Source organism: Acipenser ruthenus, chromosome 12 (assembly GCF_902713425.1).
Source record: "Acipenser ruthenus chromosome 12, fAciRut3.2 maternal haplotype, whole genome shotgun sequence".
NCBI lineage: Eukaryota > Metazoa > Chordata > Actinopteri > Acipenseriformes > Acipenseridae > Acipenser > Acipenser ruthenus.
Genome location: NC_081200.1, coordinates 12,772,348 through 12,785,317, shown reverse-complemented (window position 1 = coordinate 12,785,317; position 12,970 = coordinate 12,772,348). Strand labels below are relative to the sequence as shown.

The following is a 12,970-nucleotide window of genomic DNA, read 5'->3' as shown; positions in this document are numbered from 1 at the left end:
TATATTTAAAAACCCCGTGAGGATGCATGGCTGATCAGCTACTGATTATTTAACTAGCTGACAGTCATGCATCCTTACCAAACGCGTGCAGACTCTGGCCGAGGGATAATAAGATAATTACCAACTAGTTAATCCCTCGGCCAGAGTATATAAACCAGCAGCACTCTGCACTCGGGGTTGAGAGTGTAGAGGAGAGTACGGGAGAACGGAGAGAGAAAATAACATTTAAAAAAACAATTGCTAAAACGTGCTGGATTAGCCAGCACGACACTTACTTGTTTGTTTGTTTATTCGTTTGGCCCTCGCGCCTTTTTGTTTTGTGTTTTTGTTTAATATTTTGTTTTGTTTATTAAATACGCTGAGTGCACTAACACTCAGCTTCAACTGCCCATCCACTGTTTGGTTTGAGTTACTTCCTGGTCCGTGACGTCATCCACATCACCACTGCGAGCCAGCCTGCCACATATGGTGTCCTGCGTGGGACAAACAACGCCTCCAACAGCCGGACCAGGATTGAAAAGTGCGTTTTTTTTTTTGTTTGTTCGTTTTTTTTTTCAAATTAAAAATGGGGAAAAGTAGCCGGAGGAGAAAGCAGCAGCAGCAGCAACAACAGCAGCAGGAGGCGCAGCAACATCAGCCTTACCTTGCCACACTGGATATCTGCCTCACCTGCCTGAAGGGTGAGGAGTGGTGCTTCGCGGTTGGTGAGGTTGGGCACGTGGCACCAGACCAACCCCCTCCATGGCAGGAGAAAGAGGAGCCAGAGCGTCCAGTGAGGGAGGACCTGCATCCTCCAAAGAGGACGAATGCACTCTCCTCTGAGGGAGTCTGGGACTGGCTGGTGGAGCCGGGGAGGGATTATGAGGAAGCCCTCCCTGCAGTGATCAACCTCCTGTGGGCAAGAGATGGGGAGCGCTGGGAGGCCTGGGAACAGCAACACCACCCAGCTTCCCTCCCAGACATCGCAGCCATGGTGTTCAACTACCTGGCTGCGGATATGGGAGAGACCCTGCTGCTGCCGTCTCCAGCGCCAGAGGGAGAGGAGCCATCGCTGCCGTCTCCAGCGCCAGAGGGAGAGGAGCCATCGCTGCCGTCTCCAGCGCCAGAGGGAGAGGAGCCATCGCTGCCGTCTCCAGCGCCAGAGGGAGAGGAGCCATCGCTGCCGTCTCCAGCGCCAGAGGGAGAGGAGCCATCGCTGCCGTCTCCAGCGCCAGAGGGAGAGGAGCCATCGCTGCCGTCTCCAGCATCAGAGGGAGAGGAGCCATCGCTGCCGTCTCCAGCGCCAGAGGGAGAGGAGCCATCGCTGCCGTCTCCAGCGCCAGAGGGAGAGGAGCCATCGCTGCCGTCTCCAGCGCCAGAGGGAGAGGAGCCATCGCTGCCGTCTCCAGCGCCAGAGGGAGAGGAGCCATCGCTGCCGTCTCCAGCATCAGAGGGAGAGGAGCCATCGCTACCGTCTCCAGCATCAGAGGGAGAGGAGCCATCGCTACCGTCTCCAGCATCAGAGGGAGAGGAGCCATCGCTGCCATCTCCAGCATCAGAGGGAGAGGAGCCATCGCTACCGTCTCCAGCATCAGAGGGAGAGGAGCCATCGCTACTGTCTCCACCAGCAGAGGGAGAATGCCTGCTGGTTTCGCCTCCACAGCCTGGGGAGGAGCCCGAACGTCCTACGCCCGAGTGGGAGGAGCCCGAACGTCCTACGCCCGAGTGGGAGGAGCCCGAACGTCCTACGCCCGAGTGGGAGGAGCCCGAACGTCCTACGCCCGAGTGGGAGGAGCCCGAACGTCCTACGCCCAAGAGGGGGGAGTCGGTGCGTCCACAGCCCAAGAGGGAGGAGTCGGTGCGTCCACAGCCCAAGAGGGAGGAGTCGGTGCGTCCACAGCCCAAAGAGGGGGGAGTCGGTGCGTCCATAGCCCAAGAGGTGGAAGTCTGCGCTTCCACAGCCGTAGGACCCAAGCTGCAGTCCCAAGAGCCAGAAGGGGAGGAGTTACAGGCTCAACCCCCTGAATTTTTCTGGGGGGGAGAAGGGCAGGATGCTGGTGTTCCCCAGCAGCCTCTATTTATGCTGCTGAAGGGAGCACGGCACACACCAGCCCAGCCGCCACAGCAGAGGGAGCCAGCACCGCCACAGCCTCCCTCTGAGTGGCCAGCATCCGCCCCATCGCCTCTGCCTCCACCACCACCAGGAGCAGAGCAGCAGGAGCTGCCTCTGTCTCCACCACCACCAGGAGCAGGGCAGCAGGAGCTGCTTCTGTCTCCACCATCACCAGGAGCAGAGCAGCAAGAGCTGCCTCTGCCTCCGCCACCTCCACCAGCAGAGGGTGAATGCCTGCTGGTTCCACATCCACCGTCGTGGGAGGACTGCTTGCCCCTCCCACCTCCACCAGCAGAGGGTGAATGCCTGCTGGTTCCGCCTCCACCGTCGTGGGAGGACTGCTTGCCCCTCCCACCTCCACCAGCAGAGGATGAATGCCTGCTGGTTCTGCCTCAACCGTCGTGGGAGGACTGCTTGCCCCTCCCACCTCCACCAGCAGAGGATGAATACCTGCTGGTTCCGCCTCAGCCGCCGTGGGAGGACTGCTTGCCACTCCCAGCTCCACCAGCAGAGGGTGAATACCTGCTGGTTCCGTCTCAGCCGCTGTGGGAGGACTGCTTTCCCCTCCCACCTCCACCAGCAGAGGGTGAATACCTGCTGGTTCCACATCCACCGTCATGGGAAGGACTGCTCCTGCCCTGCCTCGCACCACCCAGGGATGCCTGCCTCGCATCGCCTGGGGCTGCCTGTTCCACATCGCCTGGGGTCGCCAGGGATCCTGCTTCGCCTGGGGTCGCCAGGGATCCTGCTTCGCCTGGGGTCGCCAGGGATCCTGCTTCGCCTGGGGTCGCCAGGGATCCTGCTTCGCCTGGGGTCGCCAGGGATCCTGCTTCGCCTGGGGTCGCCAGGGATCCTGCTTTGCCTGGGGTCGCCAGGGATCCTGCTTCGCCTGGGGTCACTACACTGTGGTCGGAGCCCCACGGAGGGGAGCTGCCGGCCATGAAGAAAGGGGGGGAGGTCAGGAGACCAGCTCCCCCAGCCGCACTTTCGCGGCCGGAGATCATGTGGTCAGAGCCCCACGAAGGGGAGCTGCCAGCCATGGAAAAGGGGGGGGAGGTCAGGAGACCAGCTTCCCCAGCCGCACTTTCGCGGCAGGAAATACTGTGGCTGGAGCCCCGTGAAGGGCAGCTGTCAGCCATGAAGAAGGGGGGGGAGGTCAGGAGACCAGCTTCCCCCGCAGCAATTTCGCTGCAGGAGAAAGGGTGGCCAGAGCCCCACGGAGGGGAGCTGTCGGCCATGAAGAAGGGGGGGCAGGTCTGGAGACCACCCCCAAAAATTTTTTGGCCAGAGGAGCTGGCCGGTGCGCGGGCCATTGGAACACTACGGCTGTTTGGGTGGGAGGAGGACATCCCACCGTGGCCGCCACCTTTGGCCCGTTGCTGCCCCTGTTCCTGCGCCGGGACTGCTGACCGGGACTTTGGGGACTAAGGGGGGAGGTGGCCGAAAAGGCCATGTGTGCTGCGCACAAGGGGGGGCATGTGTGGCGGAGTGTCCCGCCCCTATTTATTATTATTTGTATTTTTGTTTGCGGCGCGGGTAAAAGCGCCGCGTCTTTTGTTATTATATTTAAAAACCCCGTGAGGATGCATGGCTGATCAGCTACTGATTATTTAACTAGCTGACAGTCATGCATCCTTACCAAACGCGTGCAGACTCTGGCCGAGGGATAATAAGATAATTACCAACTAGTTAATCCCTCGGCCAGAGTATATAAACCAGCAGCACTCTGCACTCGGGGTTGAGAGTGTAGAGGAGAGTACGGGAGAACGGAGAGAGAAAATAACATTTAAAAAAACAATTGCTAAAACGTGCTGGATTAGCCAGCACGACACTTACTTGTTTGTTTGTTTATTCGTTTGGCCCTCGCGCCTTTTTGTTTTGTGTTTTTGTTTAATATTTTGTTTTGTTTATTAAATACGCTGAGTGCACTAACACTCAGCTTCAACTGCCCATCCACTGTTTGGTTTGAGTTACTTCCTGGTCCGTGACGTCATCCACATCACCACTGCGAGCCAGCCTGCCACATATGTATTGTGGACAAAGCAGAGAAAAATGATTTAGTAAATAGAGTCTTTAGTAAATAGTCCACTCATTCAAAAAAAGGGCCATGAGTGTTCAGATATTTCATTTGTAAATATTTTATTTTCCCTCTATAAAGTTGAATACTCTTAACTGCAACACCTATATAGTATAACATATACATTTGCATTTGCAAATAAACATTATGCATTCAGATATATGCTGGGAACCTGTCTGCCCCACTTTCCAAGGAATTTCAGACTTCGTAATCCTTAGTTTTAAGACTCTCCACTGTAGTGTGCATCTTGCCAATATGCGCTAAACCATTAATAAACCAGAGGTGTGTTCTTTTCTTTTTAGTACTTCCGTGTGTGCCTGAAAAACCTGGAATGCCCTGTCCTGGAGAAGACAGTAAGTCTAGATATTTACTTTATGTAGTAAATATAATACTGTATAGATGGTACTGTCATTTTTGTTTTATTCATAGTACAGAATTGATAAATGACTGTCAAATATATCATGTAAAGGAAACCAATCCATAAATAGATCCCATTCTACTGTACAGAAGATAAGTGCTTTTCTCCTTTCTTAAATAAGTAATTTGGGGTACTGGTTTTATTTTACTCACAAGAGATTTAGTTTTTTACTGTAATATGATATGCATTTTGAAGTCTACTTTTGTTTTCTAGCGAATTCACCAAATTAAAACATTGAAATGAATATTTGAACATGAAAAAGCCATAATTGGCCCAGCACTAGTAAACAAAAAAACTAACAAAAAAATTATGATTTTTTTTTTTTACCCGATCAGAAGGCAGCCCAATACAATTGAGTGCTTGTTATATAGTTCATATATACATTTACAGCAATGGCTAAAAGTTTTGCATCACCCTAGAATGATCTAATTTTGCTTTGTGAAGTCAAATGAAATCTGCTGAATAATGTTCTGTTAACATATCTTTTCAAAGTGATCAAAAGGTACCAATTAGAAATGGGAAGTGATTTAAACTACAGTGGTTTGCAGAAGTATTCACCCCCCTGCAAAGTTTTCACATTTTGTTGGCACCTGAGCGTACTCCACAACGCTTTCAAATGAGACTTTACATGTAGAATCTACACAAACTACTCCACATTGATAAAGTTAAAAAATGCATATAGAATATAAATAAGTAAGATTTACAGGGAAAAACAGATGAATCTCAGGTGCATAAGTATTCAACCCCTTTGCTACTGCAGCCCTAAAATCAGCTCAGGTGCAAATATTTTGTTTGAAAGGTCACAAAATTAGTGAAATGGTTTCAGCCTGTGTGTACTCAGTGGTTTAACTTGTAGATCATTTCCCTCAGGTATATAAAGACTTTCAATCTGCAACTCTCATAGTGATCCAACAAAGCAACCATGAAGACCAAGGAGCTTTCAAAACAAGTCAGGAATAAAGTGGTAGAGAGGCACAGAGCAGGAGAATGGTACAAGAAAATTTCAAAGTTGCTGATTATCCCTCTCAGCACAGTGAAGTCCATCATTAAGAAATGGAAGATGCATCATACTACCCAGACACTACCCAGATTAGGTCGCCCTCCCAAACTGAGCAGCTTGGCAATCAGTAAACTGGTTTGGGATGTCACTCTGAAGCCAACAATGACCTTGAGACATCTGCAGAGTTCTGTGCCTGAGATGGGAGTCAGTGTTCACGCATCAACAATAAGCCTTTCCCTACACAAAGCTGGCCTGTATGGACGGGTGGAAAGAAAGAAGCCATTACTCAAAAAGCCTCATCTTAAAGCACGTAAGGAGTTTGCGAAAAAGCATGTAGATGATACTGCAGACATGTGGAAAAAGGTTTTGTGGTCAGACGAGACAAAAATTGAACTTTTCAGTCTAAATTCCAAGCCCAACACTGCACATCAACCAGTCAACACCATCCCAACTGTCAAGCATGGTGGTGGCAGCATCATGTTATGGAGATGCTTGTCTTCAGCAGGGACTGGGAAGCTTGTCAGGATAGAGGGGAGAATGGATGGTGCAATGTACAGGCGAATCCTTGAGGAAAGCCTGTTTGAGTCAGCCAAGACTCTGAAACTGAGGAGGAAATTCACATTTCAGCAGGACAATGACCCGAAGCACTAAGCCAAAGCCACACTGGAGTGGTTGAACAAGAAGAGAATTAATGTTCTTGAGTGGCCCAGTCAAAGTCCTGACGTGAATCCAAACGAAAATTTATGGTGAGACTTGAAGTTTGCAGTACGTCGACGATCCCCAACAAACTTATCAGAACTGGAGCAATTTTCCCATAAAGAGTGGTAAAAAATGTCACCATCCTGCTGTGCAAAGCTAGTAGAGACCAAAAAGACTCAAAGCAGTAATTGCTGCAAAAGGTGCTTCTACCAAGTACTGACTTAAGGGGCTGAATAATTGTGCAACCAGAATTTCATTTTGTACATTTTCTTTGCAAGTTTTGCTGACATGTAACCTCCTCCTCATGTAACAGTGTTTAGTTTAACCACTACAGCTTTGAATAAAAAAAGTTCGTTTAAATAGCTGTGCATAAATTATTTGTAATAATTCAACAAAATGTGACATTATTGGTAGGGGGTGAATACTTCTGCAAACCACTGTATATAAGCATGATTTTTACATAGATTTTGTAACTTCAGAGCAAGCCATGGGGAAGAGCCATACCTCATCGGAAACACACTCGGCCACCATTGCAATTCATAAGGAAGGTTTTAGCAGTCGTCAGATAGTCAACAGAGGTTATGCCAGCCAAAGCACAGTATCTAGGATCATCCAGAAATATAAGAAGACTGGAAGCTGTAAAGCTGAGGTCTGGATGCCCAAAAGTCAGCCCTGCTGGCCAGGATCGCCACCTATGCTGTTCAAGAGAGACAGGATGGCCAGTAGTGTCCACTTGCTGCGGCAATGGAAAGAAGTTGAGCAACAAAAATATCAGAGATCACCTGAACTTTCTGTCGCACATACAAACACTGGGCCAAAGTCATTTTCTCTGACGAGTCTCACTTCAGCTGTTTTGGAAACAGAGGTGGATTAAGAGTTAGAAGACTCTAAGGAGAAAGATACATGTCTGAGTGTACCGTCCCAACGATGAAGCATCCTGAAACTGTCCATATCTGGGGAAGCTTTTCTGCCAAAAGCACAAGATCCCTACACGTTTTACCCAAGGGGTGATCTATGAACAAGGACTGGTACCTGAAAACACTCCCAAGACCACCTTCCTACAGCTCAGAACTATTTTCTCAATGAGGATTTCAACTTCCAAGATGACCAAGTCCCTTTCCACTGAGCTAAACAAGTGAAGAAATGGTTAGAAGACAAAAGCATCACGCCACTGCAATTTCAACCTGGAAATTCACCAGATCTCGATCCTAATGGGAATGTTTGGGGTCTGATAGGACAGGAAATCGGGAAAATTTAACCATGCAACAGAAATGAACTGGAATCAAGTGTAAAGGCTGCACAGAGGAATCTAAAGATAACTCGACCCTTTAGCGCCTCATTGAGTCCATGCCTGAGTGGATTAAGGAAAGTCTTAAAACACAATGGAATGCTCTGCAAATACTAAGTACTACTATTATGGCTTCTGGTAGTATTCCGCAATATCATTTTATAGTTTATTTGATGTTAAATACAAGATCTAAATTATGTTTGTATTATTATTTATATATTTATTTATTTAATTGTCTTAATCCTAAAATTCTAGGGTGATGCAAAACTAAAATCCATAGCTGTTTGTATATGTGTGTGTGTATTTTATTTATTTATTTATTTTATTTATTTATTGAATCAGGCACTGAGAACTACTTGTGGACGTATTCTCTGATCAATACATTAATTGGTTATTATGACCAATACATTTATTATGTCGAGCAACCCCAAATCAGTGATGCAAAATGTAACCAACCATCTTTTATCCACAGAATCCATCTACCGCAGGGGGGCCCGTCGTTGGAGGAAGCTGTACTATGCAAAGGGACACACCTTCCAGGCAAAGAGGTTTAACAGGGTGAGGGTTTTATCAATCATATTCTGGACGATGATTGTCTTTTGTTTGTTGCACAATTGATGGTGTTTGTGAATCCCAAATGTTCTTATCCGAGGTCTACATTTGAGATACGTGTTTTTGTGACGTAGCTTTTGTTTCTTTGTGGCTCAGCGGGCACACTGTGCCATTTGTACAGACCGGATCTGGGGACTGGGGCGCCAGGGATACAAGTGCATTAACTGCAAGCTCCTGGTCCACAAGAAGTGTCACAAACTGGTCACCATAGAATGTGGAAGACATGTTATACAGGTACGTACATGTGCGTTTCAACGGCTACTCACTAAAGTATGACCTAAATGGTGCCACCCTTTAACTCCTTATGAATCCAGATGTTGCCTTTTGCAAGTCAACACCCTGAAACTCTGAAAGTGAGACCAGCAACCAAGTCATTTGTGTTACTGTAGTTAGACAGCCCTGCTTCTAATACTGCTTCTGTATACGTTCAAAACTCTTCTGGTATTGTCAAGAGCAACTTGGTATGAGTATGAAATGTTAGTTACCTAATAACTAATACATTCTTCTTTTTATAAATAAGTGATTCTAAACAACAAGAGTACATTAGTTAAGCTAACTCTGATATTTCAAACACATGTCAGATTGCTCTGTAATGCCTAGGTAATGTCACTTTTTAATTTTCGACTTAATGTTTTCAGGATCCTTCGGAGCCTATGGGTTCATCTTCAACACATGCTGATGATTTACTACCAGGTAATGGATTAAATTAGTTATCGGGCAATGATATTGAAATTATATTAATGTTAATGACTAGACTGGGGTGAGATTTGCAGATGCCGTGCAATTAATGCTCTGTTGCATCTTTGTGACCTCAAGATCATATTTTTAGCACCGGTATGTGAAAAGACTTTGTGAGACTATGAAACGAGATCTGTTAGATCCAAGCCTGATTTAAAATGATAGACCTCACTGCATGAAAACCAATATACAGCCATAATAGGTGTACTGTCTGAATATCTAACTGTCTGGTTATCTAATGGTTTGTCAGACTGATGCCCAATTACCTTGTTTTTTTTATATAAAATATGCAATGCTTCATTTGTATTTGTCCAACCTAGTATTCACTTTACACTTTGCAGTTATTTCTTACAAATCTTCAAGTCATGATGAAAATTTGGACCATGTCGGGGAAGAAAAGGAGGTAAGATAACTGGATTAGACTCTAACTATATTGAAATATTATAGAATATAGAATTGGTTAGTGTCACAATATCATACGACTGAATTCCCTGTGGAACATCGGTCCTAATTTTTCCTGTTGTGACTTCCGCTTCTGGGCTCTCGTCACTGTAAACTAAGAAATCCTAAAAGAAACTAAAATTCAATGACAAACCTTTCAACTAAATTCTTTTTCAAGGAATTCCTTCCTTGCTGGTGCTTGCATCATCTATAAAACTGACACATTTTAAATGCCAATTGCTATGATGGCAGCATAGTTAAACAATTACCACCAGAACAATTAGTGTTCTCTCTGGAACATGAAAAATAAATGAGAGAATAATGTTCTCAGCACAAAGGCACGAGAGCTAATTTCTCTGGTATTGTCCTCCGCTTTCTATAAACTTGTTTTTGAAGCTTAAATCCAGGACGGTTCAGTAGCATTGTGATTCAAATATAAGACCAAGTAGATAAATCGTTCCTTCTCTAAGATTTGAGCATTTCTTGCCTACTTTGTTTAGTTTTTGCTGTTGGAAAATAATTGTATTGATTCCCATTACAGAAGTCAATAAAATATATTAATGTTTCTTAATGCCATTAACTTTAGCAGTCTAAGAGGCTAAGTCTGCATATTTGTAGACTCATTATGTGAAAATAAAATAATGAGAAACAGATCATTTTGACTAGGTATTTTTATAAACTAAGCCAAAGCTGCCCTTAAATGAAATGTTACTTGCTTAACAAGCAATCGATTTGGATAACACCAGATTAGTTGTTTCTATATGGTGACATTATCGATTCATAAAGGGCTAATTTGTCTGTTTTCTTTTCCCGTGGCAGGCTATGAGCAGTAGAGAAAGGGGCAGAGCTCCTTCCAGTTTAGGACTGGCGGACTTTGATTTAATCCGTGTCATTGGCAGAGGCAGCTATGCCAAAGTGCTGCTGGTCCGTTTAAAGAAAACAGAACGCATCTACGCCATGAAAGTGGTGAAGAAGGAGCTTGTGAATGACGACGAGGTAACACTTTGTACACATGAAATATTCAGCATTTTCTTTCATTATGTATTTAAGTGACTAAGAGTCCCCTATTGATCCACAGAGCAGAGACACTGTATCACTTTACTGCCCCATTCTCGTGGGACAAAAGGGTTGTTGGTCTCCGTGCCCATCTAATCTTTCTCCTCGGAGACCTGCCATTTAGGGCTGTTTTTGGCGAAGAAATGCTCAATTACTACTACACATGGGTAATTTCAGCTCAAGTGGACCAACGGGTTACTTGACCTGATATTTATATTTTGGTGAAAAGCTTATAAAATGAGTTTTGTCTATCCTCCTAAACTTAAAAAAACAAATTCTTAAATGCACATTTTACCACCTTTTGAATGTATACAACACCCATCCAATCTCAATCACAGGTGTTTTTTTTTATTTCATTTTTGTTTATTATCAACCACAAATGGAGGAAAAACCTACCACTATAGTTGCCACTATAGTGTTCTTTTTACATAGGGTGTTTTGTTTAATATTTGTGTGTGTTGCTAGTTGGAATGATAAATCATAGGTATAGAAGTAGAAAACCACCTAACTTATTTCACACTTGTGCAGCAGTACATGCAATATAATGCGCGTCATCATGATTGGTTGGTGGGCCAAAAACAACTAAATGGCAATTGTCCTTTTGACCATTCCACAAGGAAATTCACTGAGACCACCCAGACTTATTCCACGGATCCTGTTGCCCTGAGCCTTCAGCACGCTTCCCTTTTGAAGCCTAATTGATTTCATGGTCTTGTCTTTCTTGTCTCCAAGGATATTGATTGGGTGCAGACAGAGAAACACGTTTTCGAGCAAGCATCAAACCACCCATTCCTTGTGGGATTGCATTCCTGTTTCCAGACAGAGAGCAGGTGGGGATTCTCACTGAGCTAAAAATAACACCTTGGAGAATATATTTATATTTATATTTTTATTTTTATTTAAGCAGGGTGTCTCTGATTTTATTCACAATCCGGTCAAATGTTGAACCTTTTCATCCAGTAAGTAGTCCTGCGGACCAGCAGTTTGAAATTAAGTTGCCAAGATATTGATTGATTGATTGATTGATTGATTGATTAGTGTAGCTGTAACAAAATCAATCAGTTACTCAAATCCTTTATTTAACAACGTACGGCCAGCTGAGAACAGGTTCTCATTTACAGAGGTGACCTGGGGAACTGAAGACTTGTTAAGTGAAGATGGAATTAAAGCAGGCTTGAGGTTTATTGACCTGTCTTGGGATGAACCATGACACCAGGGTTAACACCCCTGCTGTTCTTTAAAAGAATGCAGGGGGTTTCCTACTGTCCACATTGTAGGTTAACTAGATACACCTGTATTAAGTGCCCAATACCACTGCAGCCACTGATTTACCTTGGCGGTCACCTATCCAAATACTGACCATACACATCCTAGCAAGATCAGGTCCAAGCTAGTATGGAGGTAGGTAGCTTCCTGAGAATGTGTTTGCAAGGAACCCCATACAGATTCTGCTGTATAATGATGAGAATTGTTTCACCTCCAAATCGCTCAAGGTTCACCTGAAGATAACTGTTTTGTCCAGGGTTTGGGATGGCATGTTATGGGTTTTGTCTTTTTATGCAATTTAACCCTTGATTCTAAATGTTAATGTGCTACATACTAATAGGGGCACAGTGTTCACAGTTAAATGAGTATTGTATGGGTTTCCTAATTTATTTTCTTGTGTTTTAAAGATGACCTGTTTTTTAAAATACTTTTCTTCCTTTATTGCTATTTAGATTGTTTTTTGTCATTGAATATGTCAATGGTGGAGATTTGATGTTTCACATGCAGCGGCAGAGAAAACTTCCAGAAGAGCACGCCAGGTATGAATGACGTACCTCTATTACATGCCAAGAATATTTTACACAGATCACACACTTCATGAAGTTATACTTTTCAACTGGTTGGGAATGTATTGCTCTGTCAACAGGGATATACAGTTCTCCCTCGCTATAAGGCTCTCGATTTTATAATGTGCCTCGGATATAAAGCTCCTACATCATGTCCCCCAATTCCCTATACTAGTGATTCATTCAGTATTTCTACAGTAAATACAGTACTGGTGTTCAAACTGTAAACAACTTGTCAGTCTAACTGCCGTTTCTGTCTCTGCCTTTTGATAAAGTATCTGAACTGAATAAAAGCTGCGCTGGCACTTTATAGCACAGACATCTTATTCAGCTTTCCTAATGTATTTACTTTTTTGTTGTGAGAGGAGCTGTAGCTTTCTCCGGGAGACGAGATGCTTCAGCTTCGCTTCAGCCCCACTCCGGCAGCCGAACCTGGGGAGAGCCCATTCCCTCTTCCCCTCTCCCAACCCGCTCTCCATCTCGCGCTTGTTTTGCTTCAAACTGAATTCCCAACCACCGTTTAGCCAGACTATTTATAGTTTAAAAACTGCTAATTAAAATGATCCACGAGTGGGAATGTTAATATAATGTTGATAACATGGTGCTTTATGCATGGTCAATTCACGGAAAGTTATATTTGCTTCACTATATGTGAATTATAGAGAGGGAGTTGTTTTATTTTGTAGTCAGATGTGTGTTATGTGTCCCGCGGTACTC

At 44.9% G+C, this 12,970-nt stretch overlaps 1 protein-coding gene across 1 annotated transcript in view; it reads left to right on the top strand.

The window, feature by feature from the left end:
* Positions 1 to 12,970, top strand: part of LOC117417365 (protein kinase C iota type) — a 37,107-nt gene that overhangs the window by 15,457 nt on the left and 8,680 nt on the right. The window contains exons 5-12 of the mRNA XM_034029479.3: positions 4,472 to 4,522; positions 8,047 to 8,132; positions 8,283 to 8,420; positions 8,825 to 8,879; positions 9,266 to 9,327; positions 10,185 to 10,361; positions 11,154 to 11,251; positions 12,140 to 12,226. Of these exons, the coding sequence (XP_033885370.1) occupies positions 4,472 to 4,522; positions 8,047 to 8,132; positions 8,283 to 8,420; positions 8,825 to 8,879; positions 9,266 to 9,327; positions 10,185 to 10,361; positions 11,154 to 11,251; positions 12,140 to 12,226 (754 nt within the window). The remainder of the gene's footprint in view (positions 1 to 4,471; positions 4,523 to 8,046; positions 8,133 to 8,282; positions 8,421 to 8,824; positions 8,880 to 9,265; positions 9,328 to 10,184; positions 10,362 to 11,153; positions 11,252 to 12,139; positions 12,227 to 12,970) is intronic.